Below are 12,553 nucleotides of genomic sequence, written 5' to 3' on the forward strand. Positions count from 1 at the left end.
TATAAACTCTCAAAGGGCCCTACACACTTACACACACTGACACACCAACACACGTACAAACACTCCATCGTTTGCTCACACACACACATAATATGTACAAAAATGTATACGGACTCTACACACACGCACACCCAATCATCATATACGCTGTTGCTACTCTGTTTATCATATTTCCTGATGCCTAGTCACCTTACTCCTATACATATCTACCTCTATGGATTCAGTATCCCCGCACATAGTAAATATAGTACTGGAACTGCCCATTTATATAGCATGCTTACTTACTTTATTGTCTTCTTATTTCTTATTTTTATATTTTGTGTTTTTGTTCTACCTTGTTGATTTTAGTATTACATTGTTATTTATTACTGCATTGTTGGGGTTAGAGCTTGCAAGAAAGGTATTTCATTGTACTTGTGCATGTGACATTAAAACTATGAAACTTGAAACTTAAACTGGCAGTGACTACAGGCCAAACACTGAACCATTAGAGGTTATTTTATTTGGTTATGCATAAGTCATACATCATTCAAATGGTATTCAAGTTAAAAAAGTTTAAAACAAGATATTCAATCAATTCAATAAATGCTAAGTCAATACATCAATCAGTTATTAAATGAAAAGAAAAAAAGCCTCATTACAAAAGCATTTGATAGTGTTTGTTGGAAAGTAGATTTCGCCTGTTTGAGTTTCGAAGTTTTTTCTGGAGTGGTTGGTCTGGTGGAGTGGTTGCAGGTCTGTCTGTGTCATTTTAATGGAGGTGGGTAACAGTTGGTGTCTGGGTTGGAAACTGGGAACCGTGTTGGTGTTGGGGTCGGGACTGGAGACCAGAGGTGCTGGGTCTGGTGCTGGGGACTGACTGGGAAAAAACAGGAACCGCGAACTGGGGCTGCTGCAGGTTCTGGGTCGGGATCTGGCTCTGTAGAGAGGAGGAAGGACAACCTGAGGAGCAATCAGACATACAAGGGAGCCCTAGACCCAGAGGTCAATGGTAGTACTTACCTGTGGTCCGCTCGCACCAGGTGAAGGTCTGGTCTGGTCTCTCCTCTGTGCTTCGTCTGGTGCTGGGACTGGTACTGGAACCCAGGATCTGGATTGGTGCTTGATCTGCAGAAAGGAAGGAATGACAACCTGAGGAGTAAACAGGCACAACAAACTGAAAGGGTGCATACTGCCATCTAGACTAGAGTCTAAACACTAGAGTGTTGTTTGAACAGGTATAAAGCCAAGGATGGCGTTTTACTGCCACCTATAGTTATGGTATGTTTGTTCACAAGTATAATTCATTGTCTGATTCCTCCTGATGACCCAGATGGAATCATATGATCCTTCCTTCACCCAAGGAAGGCCCACCCAGTTCGCTACTTTAAAATGGTGAATCTCTAAAAAGCAATGTCCATGGCAAAACAGTTTTTCCCATCTATAGTCCTCTAGCTAACTCTATGGTGGTAAATTCCCACTTTGTTATGAACGCAACGTTACATAATTCATAACCCAACCCCTGTCCGGATGTGGACGTGGCAGACAGCCACGACACTTCCGGTGCGAATGTCTGCTTAGAGAGAAACCAGAGAAAGGATTAGCAGAACATCAATCCCGGGAAGACATCGCTTTGAAGTATTGACGGCCAAAGGGCTTCGGAACTGGTTCTGAACAGGAAACAAACGTCTGCTTGGCTAACTTGTTATTTTACCCAGTTGGAGGTGGGTTGTCGAGTTGTACCGTGGTGCAGTGTGTGACATTCCTTGAAAGAAAACATAGGATTGGGATTCCGTGGTGGTGCTCTAACGCCCAGAATGCTCCGATTCAAACTCTCATTCAACAGCTCTTTAAGCGTTATGTCAAAAATACTATCGTAATTTACTCTCGTTACGGCCGGTAACGTTATGTACTTCCCAAAAAAAGTCTAAGAAAAATATTTTAAAAATGCCTCTGTTTGTACATTTTTATTTAACGTTGGACCTTTTTTGGAAGTACATACCGGCCGTACCGTGATTAAATTTAGATAGTTGCTCAGCGAAACTCCATATTTGCTGATCAACGAACGCATTTTGACATGACAACGCTTGTAGAGATGGTGAATTGGAGTTTGAAACGGAGCTTTCTGGACGTTAGCGCCAGAGGTCTAACGCACAGATACTGGTTCTTCTAACTAACTTTACATGCTAATTTAACTCGCTACATAGCCAACAGGATAGCCACAGCTGATTCTTATTTCCATGATTAAAAGCAGTGTGTAAATTAGGCCCAAACTCTCAACTAGTTGACAAAGGTTAGTGCTTTTAAGTTTCGACTGAAGACTCAGTGTATAGAAACAAATATGATTTATTCTCTGCCTGGTCTGGACCATGAATAATAATTTAGCTAAGTTATGTCAAATGCGACATTGGTTGCTGAGGTTAGCTAACCAACCGCGCTAGCTACTCTTGCCTGGCTAGCCAGCTAACCCCAAATACCTCTGCTGCGTTGTTCTTTGAAGTGTTCAATATACTCTCGTGGGCTGTATTGACCAAGTAATCTGAGCAATTTGAACGAGAATCATTTGCTAGACAGATTTAGTTAGCTAATTAGATAGCCAGTCGTAATGTTAGCTAGCTACTGCACGTTCGACTGTTTTTTGCCAAAGCCGCTACGGCGAAGATTGGTCATTCAACAGGCCTGTCACGCTAATAGATACACGGATCCAACGGTATTGTATTTCTAGCCGTGGCAACTTCTACATTGAATTATTGAAAGAGCTGCGTTGGATGAAACCGTGTTTGTCATAAAATAATATTGCTACATCAGCTAACAAGCCAGCCACGGTAACCTAGTAACGGTTGTAGCTAGCTAACCGATGCGAATTCCATTGGATGAGACTAGCTAGCTACTATAGGCAATGAGTTAACGTTACATCAATTATTTCAATTTCATGGTCCAGTCTTTCTTGTGACTATCGGTGCCTTTAACCTGCTCGTTTAACCTTTAGGAAAGACATGTTGTAAGGTAAGTGAATGAATGCTCAATAGCCAGTTACTCTCAGCTACTAGTATGCGAACAGTCTTGTTGACAAGTAAAGTTAGGTGGTGTAACGTTAGCTAGGCCTACTTTCAGTGTTCAGAGGACAGGACACTACAGCATAGACTAACTATGTGATTGTATGGCTGCCTGTCAGCCTAGCCAGCCTAGCACATGACGTTTGATTGAGCATTATGGTTCAACAAGATCTGATTGATCAGAAGTTGGTCCGACTTGTTGTATAGCTAGGGTTGTATTGGTGGCTCACAAAGAGAAGTTAAGTGTGTTTAAAAGAAAATTAAGTGGTGGGAACGTCATCCTCCTGTTTGCCAAACCCAATACTATGTCAGGTCTGTAGTAGGATAATTAACCCTTTACACTCGTTCCTGTATCCGGTTTGAAAATGGCAGATTTTGGCACTGGTGAACGCCTAAATTGGAATTACAGTAACATGCTATAGTACATAATGTCAGCTCACCGTCTCAGCTTCACAGCTCTGTATGGGTTTACGATCTGAACATGAGCACCTCATGCGACAAGAAGTTGCCCCATCCCTCCCGCTAATTGGGCAACCTTTGCAAATGTTTTGTTGTCTGAGTGAGGGAAATGCTGTAAATTAAGAGGACTCAATGTATTTTGAAAGATGACCGTTGAGGATTATCACTACAGCTTTGATTTCATACAAGCAAGCCAAACACCCATCCAAATGTGCTCTTCACATTTCCATATCATAAACCTCATGTAATATACAATATTAATGTTTACAAGATGACATGGCGTCATACCCTGGGTTGTCCTGAACAGAATGAGTCTGTTGTATCGTGGAGAAAATGTTCCACGAACCACACATCTGAATGCACCCATGACTCCATTCTATGTGCACCCAAATGACCATCTGCTTCTCTGAATTGCCTTATGAAAGCCTAACACTGTAAGATCGTATATTATAATTTAGCTAGTCATGTTAGCAATTGAACACACTTTCAAATCATGCCCACCTGAACCCGATCGTGATTTATAATGGACCGTTTTGGGATTCTGTGATCAACAGTAATTGTGTAAAGACTGGGAATGAGTGATGTTCCAAACAAAACAACTACAAGTGTGCTTGGTCTAGTTCCTTAATGGCACAGAGAGGAGAGTGCAAAAAACACCTTGTAGTTGAAATTTGTTTTTTTTGACATAAGTGCATTGAAATGACTTGGGATCCGTGCACACTTTGGAGAGGTGTGTGTGGCCACTTGGAGACACCAGTTAGACCTCTCTCTCAAACCCTTGTCATTTTTTTGGTCCTATGTTGCAACTACCCCAAATTTTCCAGGAATAATGAGTGTATCCGGAGTTTTCAGATTTTGTTATCAACAAATGCGGCAAAAAGTACAATAAATGTCAAATGCACAAAATCAACAGTAATGTTTGGATTCAGTCAGTTGAACTGTAGTCATCTTTAGTCGAATTCCCCCGTTATCTCCAAACTGTTCCCTTTTAATTGCTACCATGGTTATTCATGTACTTTCCATATTTCTTCTGTATGAAACATTTAAATGTAGCCCTATCCATGTAGGCCAATTCCCATGAGCTTAAGGCCGTGCCTAGTGTGTACTGAGGTGTATTGTGAAGGCGTGATCTAGACAAACAATACACAGAGCTGATATAGGTGTGTTTCAAACTGTCACAGGGAATGTGACTCAGCTATTATAGACATACACTACCGGTCAAAAGTTTTAGAACACCTACTCATTCAAGGGTTTTTCTTTATTTACATTTTTTTTTACATTGTAGAATAATAGTGAAGACCTAAACTATGAAATAACACATGGAATCATGTAGTAACCAAAAAAGTGTTAAACAAATCTAAATATATTTGAGATTCTTCAAGTAGCCACCCTTTGCCTTGATGACAGCTTTGAACACTCTTGGAGTTCTCTCAAACACCTTCACCTAGAATGCTTTTCCAACAATCTTGACATTTTTCAGATTGACTGACCATCATGTCTTAAAGTAATGATGTACTATCGTTTCTCTTTGCTTATTTGAGCTGTTCTTGACATAATATGGACTTAACCCTATTTGGTAAAAGACCATCTTCTGTATAACACCCTTACCTTGTCACAACTCAACTGATTGGCTCAAATGCATTAAGAAGGAAAGACATTCCACAAATTAACTTTTAACAAGGCACGCCAGTTAAAACTTCTTATGGCTGCAATCCCGTTAACGGGATGATATGACAACAGCCAGTGAAAGTGCAGGGCGCCAAATTCAAACAACAGAAATCTCATAATTAAAATTCCTCAAACATACATGTATCTTATACCATTTTAAAGGTAATCTTGTTGTTAATCCAACCAAAGTGTCTGATTTCAAATAGGCTTTTCAGCAAAAGCACCACAAACGATTGTTAGGTCACCGCAAAATCACAGACAGTCATTTTTCCAGCCAAAGACAGGAGTCACAAAAAGCAGAAATAGAGATAAAAATGAATCACTAACCTTTGATGATCTTCATCAGATGACACTCATAGATGGTCATGTTACACAATACATATGTTTTGTTCGATAAAGTTCATATTTATATCCAAAAACCTCAGTTTACATTGGCGCCATGTTCAGAAATGCCTCCAAAATATCCGGAGAAATTGCAGAGAGCCACGTCAAATAACATAAATACTCATCATAAACTTTGATGAAAGATACATGTTTTACATAGAATTAAATATACACTTGTTCTTAATGCAACTGCTGTGTCAGATTTCAAAAAGCTTTACGCCAAAAGCACAATATTCAATAATCTGAGAACAGCGTTCAGCCACAAAAGCAAGCCATACAGTTACCCGCCAAATTGTGCAGTCAACAAAACTCATAAAAATAATTATAGATCTTCACTTACCTTCGCTGATCTTCGTCGGAATGCACTCCCAGGACTGCCACTTCCACAATAAATGTTTGTTTTGTTCGGTAATGTCCATCATTTATGTCCAAATAGCTATTTTTGTTAGCGTGTTTGGTAAATAAATCCAACGTCAGGAAGCGCGTTCACTAAAAGCTGACGAAATGTCCAAAAGTTCCGTAACAGTCAGTAGAAACATGTCAAGCGATGTATTGAATCAATCTTTAGAATGTTTTTAACATATCTTGAATAACGTTCCAACCGGAGAATTACATTGACTTCAGATGAGCGATGGAACAGAGCTCCCTCTCATGTGAACGCGCATGGTCAGGTCATGGCAGACCTGACTAATTCCCCTCTCATTCGGCCCCCCTTCACAGTAGAGGCATCAGACAAGGTTCTACAGACTGTTGACATCTAGTGGAAGCCGTAGGAAGTGCAAACTCATCCATATCTCGCTGTGAATTCAATAGGATTTTGGTTGAAAATCGACCAGCCTCAGAATTCCCACTTCCTGTTTGGATTTTTTCTCAGGTTTTTGCCTGCCATATGAGTTCTGTTATACTCAGACATCATTCAGTTTTAGATACTTCAGTGTTTTCTATCCAATACGAATAATAATGTGCATAAATTAGCAACTGGGACTGAGCAGGCAGTTTACTATGGGCACCTCTGTGCACCTTTCATCCAAGCTACTCTACTGCCCCTGCAGCCATAAGAAGTTAATTGAAATGCATTCCGGGTGACTACCTCTTGAAGCTGGTTGAGAGAATGCCAAGAGTGTGCAAAGTTGTCAAGGCAAAGGGTGGCTACTTTGAAGAATCTAAAATATAAAATATATTTTGATTTAACACTTTTTTGGTTACGACATGATTCCATATATGTTATTTCGTAGTTTTGATGTCTTCACTATTATTCTATGATGTAGAAAATAGTAAAATAAAAACCCTTGAATGAGTAGGTTTTCTAAAACTTTTGACCGGTAGTGTATGTAACTGACTGTCCGTGACATGTAGCTGTCCACAGGCTATATCATCTCATGTTACTGTAACTACAAGCAGTCCAGCACATTGACTAGGTTTGAGACTGCGGGTGTGAAGCTAAGCAGGACCTGGGCTGCATCTCAAAACTCTAGTGCTTTTTCTCTCCTCTGCACTGATCGATCAAACAAATGATAAGCGAAATAAATATGATGGATGCCCTCTTGGAATTCTCTCTCAGCTTTCCAGATTGTCTACATCAGCATTGATGGAGAAGGAGACGAGGAGACTATTGAGATGCAGCAGCAACCCATGTCTGAGGTGTTGGCTGCAGTACAATACTGACTCCATTACACAGCTGCTGGCCTGGTTGTGCTGAGTGGGCATGTATTCTCTCTAGAACCAGGGGAACCCAGACTGGTAGGGTGACCTTAGTGGGTTACTACATCAACCTGCTCACACTCTTTTCACCTTGAGTCATTATTGTTTTTATTTCACCTTTATTTAACCAGGTAGGCTAGTTGAGAACAAGTTCTCATTTGCAACTGCGACCTGGCCAAGATAAAGCAAAGCAGTGCGACACAAACAACAACACAGAGTTACACATGGAATAAAAAAACATAGTCAATAATACAATAGAAAAAGTCTATATACAGTGTGCAAATGAGGTAGGATAAGGGAGGTAACGCAATAAATAGGCCATAGTGGCGAAATAATTACAATATAGCAATTTAACACTGGAGTGATTGATGTGCAGAAGATGAGTGTGCAAGTGGAGATACTGGGGTGCAAAGGAGCAAAATAAATAACAGTATGGGGATGAGGTAGTTGGATGGGCTATTTACAGATGAGCTATGTGCAGGTGCAGTGATCTGTGAGCTGCTCTGACAGCTGGTGCTTAAAGCTAATGAGGGAGAAATGAGTCTCCAGCTTCAGTGATTTTTGCAGTTCGTTCCAGTCATTGGCAGCAGAGAACTGGAAGGAAAGGCGGCCGAAGGAGGAATTGGCTTTGGAGTTGACCAGTGAAATATACCTGCTGGAGCGTGTGCTACCGGTGTGTGCTGCTATGGTGACCAGTGAGCTGAGATAAGGCGGGGCTTTACGTAGCAAAGACTTGTAGATGACCTGGAGCCAGTGGGTTTGGCGACGAATATGAAGCGAAGGCCAGCCGTCGAGAGCATACAGGTCGCAGTGGTGGGTACTATATGGGGCTTTGGTGGCAAAATGGATGGCACTGTGATTGACTGCATCCAATTTGCTGAGTAGAGTGTTGGAGGCTATTTTGTAAATGACATCGCCCGAAGTCAGTTTTACGAGGGTATGTTTGGCAGCATGAGTGAAGGATGCTTTGTTGCGAAATAGGAAGCCGATTCTAGATTTAATTTTGGATTGGAGATGCTTAAATGTGAGTCTGGAAGGAGAGTTTACAGTTTAACCAGACACCTAGGTATTTGTAGTTGTCCACATATTCTAAGTCAGAACCGTCCAGAGTAGTGATGCTAGACGGGCGGGCAGGTGTGGGCAGCGATCGGTTGAAGAGCATGCATTTAAGAGCATTGAAGTTCGTCTGGAGGTTAGTTAACAGTGTCCAAAGAAGGGCCAGAAGTATACAGAATGGTGTCGTCTGCGTAGAGGTGGATCATAGAATCACTAGCAGTAAGAGCGACATCATTGATGTATACAGAGAAGACTCGGCCCGAGGATTGAACCCTGTGGCACCCCCATAGACTGCCAGAGGTCAGGATAACAGGCCCTCCGATTTGACACACTGAACTATCAGAGAAGTAGTTGGTGAGCCAGGCAGTCATTTGAGAAACCAAGGCTGTTGAGTGTGCCGATAAAAATGTGGTGATTGACAGAGTTGAAAGCCTTGGCCAGGTTGATGAATACAGCTGCACAGTAATGTCTAATGACCAGCTCGGAAACCAGATTGCATAGCGGAGAAGGTACGGTGGGATTCGAAATGGACGGTGATCTGTTTGTTAACTTTGCTTTCGAAAGACTTTAGAAAGGCAGGGCCGGATGGATATAGGTCTATAACAGTTTGGGTCTAAGGTGTCTCCCCCTTTGAAGAGGGGGATGACCGCGGCAGCTTTCCAATCTTTGGGGATCTCAGACAATACGAAAGAGGTTGAACAGGCTAGTAATAGGGGTTGCAACAATTTCGGCGGATAATTTTAGAAAGAGAGGATCCAGATTGTTTAGCCAGGCTGATTTGTAGGGGTCCAGATTTTACAGTTCTTTCAGAACATCAGCTATCTGGATTTGGGTGAAAGAGAAATGGGGGCATAAGGTGGTCTATAGCAAGCGGCAACGGTGAGAGACTTGTTTCTGGAAAGGTGGATTTTTAAAAGTAGAAGCTCAAATTGTTTGGGCACAGACCTGGATAGTAAGACAGAACGCTGCAGGCTATCTCTGCAGTAGATTGCAACTCCGCCCCCTTTGGCAGTTCTATCTTGTTGGAAAATGTTATAGTTAGGGATGGAAATTTCAGGGGTTTTGGTGGTCTTCCTAAACCAGGATTCAGACACGGCTAGGACATCCGGGTTGGCAGAGTGTGCTAAGGTAGTGAATAAAACAAACTTAGGGAGGAGGCTTCTAATGTTAACATGCATGAAACCATTCTTCTCTCAGCGTTGATAGCAGGGGCTCACTTCCAACTACAGGGATTCTTACCCTAACGAAGCAGGGCAGTCCCGTGTGGCTCAAAGCTGACCTCTTTTTCATGGAGCACGTGCGCCTAAGTTTAAATGTAGGCGAACAAAAAAATTCAGGAACACAATTAAAAATATTTGAGTTAATAAAGCTAGAATCCTTAATTTCTCTTGACTCACTGGTGCGCCTAAATAAATATTCTAATTCGCACAGCTAATTATTTAGGCAAATATGCGAGTAAAATAGTGTCACTGTAGAGCCCTACCCCTGGAATGTCAAAACATTCACGTTGTTGGCCCAGTCTAGCACTGTCAGGGCAGTAAAGTTGATATAGAAATCAAACCCTGCCTCTGGAGTTAAATGCATGTTAACTTCTCCCAGCTCTAGGTATGAATTGAGGATGAATGTGAACCAGCAGCCTCCCATGGCATCTCCGTACGGCCAGCCCCAGCCTGGCTATGGCCAGCCTAGCTACGCTCCCTTGGGAGGCGGCTACCCCGGCCCCTACGGACCCTACAGCGGCCCCGCTACAGCCTACCAGCCTGGGGCTCCACAAGGTTCGTCTGTCCCTCTTTCTCTAACCTTATCCCTCTGGTTCGCTTCTTCCCTCTTGCGTCTTCTTCCTGTCTGTTTCTGTTCTTCCCAAAAGCTAGCTTGCCTTCTGCAAGGTAGAGAGAGTCTCTGTGCCCGTTGCAAAGTTTACTCATTGCCTTTCCTGTGTCTGTGTGAGAAAGAAAGGGAACTAAACCTGTTTGGATGTATTTGATTGAATCAGTGTGAATGCTTGTTTGTGTTCCTCCTCGCCCGTCTTTCAGCATTTCTTTTCCTCAGTACATGGTGTCTGCCTCTTCTTGTCTTTCAGGTTATTCTACCTATGCCAGCTTTCCCTCTAAGGCTGTGGCAGCTAACCCAGTCTCTGACCTGGCCTCTCCTCTTGACTTGGGTAACTGCTTCCTCTCGGTTCCTTCCTCCTACCTACACGCTTCTCCAGCCCGCTGGTCATGTGGCTGAGAGCAATGGTTCTCATGAACCGCTTACAGTTCCAAATCTATGATGTAGCTTTCTCACATGACGTTACCTGCAAGGTATTCAAAATACCAACGTATACGGTATACCGCCCAACCTTACCTTAGGATGAGGAACTTTACCAAGGTGGTTTTTTTTGGCAGGAAGTAATCCTCCATTTAACATTCTTGCGTTGATGACATAACATTCATCATAGCGGATGATGTAACTTCAAGAATGCATCCGCTGTGTTTCAAACCTGTGGTCATTGCAGGCAGGTGCCTAACGGCCTCCCTCTCTCTCAGGATCTGCCAGGGGCCCCACTCCAGTCTCCACCAGCCAGGCCTACTCCCAGTATGCCCAGGGAGACATTCAGAATGGACCCCCACCTATGGATCACTCTATGGCTCAGCCAGCTCACAGGTCAGACAACACACATGAAGAGTATCCAGTAGACAGCGGTTGTGTGTGTGTGTCCAGATGTTTGTGTGTGTACTGAGTTGTTTTTGTGTACGTGTGTCCAGGCCTCCAGTGTCTCAGCCGTATAGCCAAGGTGCTATGAACTTGTCGGGGCCACACCCTTCTTACCCCCAGCAGTACCAGGCACAGCCCTCCATGCAACAGATGACCAATCAGATGTCAGGGATGCAGGTCGGGTCAGGCCCCCTCACCTCTACTGGGCCGGGATATGGTAAGAAATTATTTAGAATGAATCAATTGACGAATTTCGTGCTCTAGTTACCGATTCTTGCTGAATTTAATGTTCTCGGCTCTTTCACCAGCTCCACCTCCCAGCTCCAAGCCTCCAATCAGTGCTGCCTACTCCGCTGCAGCCCCTCCCTCCTATACCCAAGCTCCCCCAGTGTCTGGTGCCCCATCCCAGCCTCCCCCTCCCAGTGAGCCTGCAGCCCCCCAACCTTACTATGATGGCCCTCCTCCCTCTCAACAACAACACTTCCCCTCCTCCGCCCCCCCTCCCTCACAACCCTTCCCCTCCTCTCCATACTCGGGTCCTCCCCCTTCCAGCCAACCATGGGCCCCTGCAGACTCTCGACAACAGTCCTTCCCACCTGGCCCCCCTACCCCTGCTCAGCAAACCTTCCCCAACTCTGCTCCTCCTCCAGTCTCCCAGGCCTCGTACTCTGGCCCCCCTCCCTCCTCCCAACCTGGCCCTTTCCCACCTACCTTTGCACCCCCTGCCCAGTACCCTGCCCCCCAGCCCCCGTCCCAACCCGGGCCACCTCCCTTCCACTCTGGCCCCCCTCCCCAATGTCCCATGCCACCCCCTTCCATGTCCCAGCAGCAGGCCAACCACCTTCCCCCCGGCCCCATGCAGCAGCCTCCTCAGCCTGGCATGCAGGGAGGATACCCACCCCAGCAGAATGGTGAGTACACTATGTTCAAACCCCTGTACAACTTCAACCAGACCGCTGGCTTACTTTTGACAACAAAATGTTGTCTTGGTAGGTTCACCATTTTCTAGCTAATAAACCAGAAGAGCTTCTAATAGATGGATAAATATTTTTCTCCCTAGGTGCATTTGGGCAGCCCAGAGGCCCCCAGCCCAGCTATGCAGGCCCGCAGTATCCTGGGCAACAGAACTACGGAGCAGGCCCTGCCCCCACCACTGCACCCACACAGAAGAGACTGGACCCTGACTCAATCCCCAGCCCGGTAAGAGACAAACACACACGCACTCTCCCAATCCCTATCCTGCTAACACATAAACACTTTGTCCTGTGATGTATTAGTGTGTTGGTGATAATGATGTTAGATATTGTACCGTGTGTGTGTTTTTGTTTAACTATCCTTGTGGGTACCAGAAGTCCTCACAAGGATAGTAAAACAAGGAAAAGTGGGTACATCTTGCTGGTCCCTATGAGTAAAAATGCTATTTTGAGGAGTTAAGGTTGGGGGGGTTACGGAAAATAGGATTTTGGATGAGAATCAATTCTTTCAAGGATAGCAACACAAAACTGCATGTCTGTCTAACAGTGTAACCCAGTCCAAGTTGAGCATGTGCTTCA

The 12,553-nt window shown here is 44.0% G+C and overlaps 1 protein-coding gene across 4 annotated transcripts in view; it reads left to right on the forward strand.

Annotated features, from left to right (window-relative positions):
- LOC120046120 (protein transport protein Sec24C-like) overlaps positions 1–12,553 on the forward strand; it is a 38,298-nt gene that overhangs the window by 9,098 nt on the left and 16,647 nt on the right. For 2 of the 4 annotated variants that reach the window (XM_038991089.1, XM_038991090.1), the window contains exons 2-7: positions 9,903–10,078; positions 10,384–10,464; positions 10,832–10,949; positions 11,051–11,217; positions 11,309–11,911; positions 12,061–12,200. In XM_038991089.1, coding sequence (XP_038847017.1) covers positions 9,903–10,078; positions 10,384–10,464; positions 10,832–10,949; positions 11,051–11,217; positions 11,309–11,911; positions 12,061–12,200 — 1,285 coding nt within the window. Of the gene's footprint in view, positions 1–1,527; positions 1,704–9,902; positions 10,079–10,383; positions 10,465–10,831; positions 10,950–11,050; positions 11,218–11,308; positions 11,912–12,060; positions 12,201–12,553 lie in introns of those variants that run through there. The other 2 variants (XM_038991092.1, XM_038991091.1) reach the window with 2 other exon arrangements.

The sequence above is a fragment of the Salvelinus namaycush genome, chromosome 4 (assembly GCF_016432855.1).
Source record: "Salvelinus namaycush isolate Seneca chromosome 4, SaNama_1.0, whole genome shotgun sequence".
In the NCBI taxonomy this organism is placed as follows: domain Eukaryota; kingdom Metazoa; phylum Chordata; class Actinopteri; order Salmoniformes; family Salmonidae; genus Salvelinus; species Salvelinus namaycush.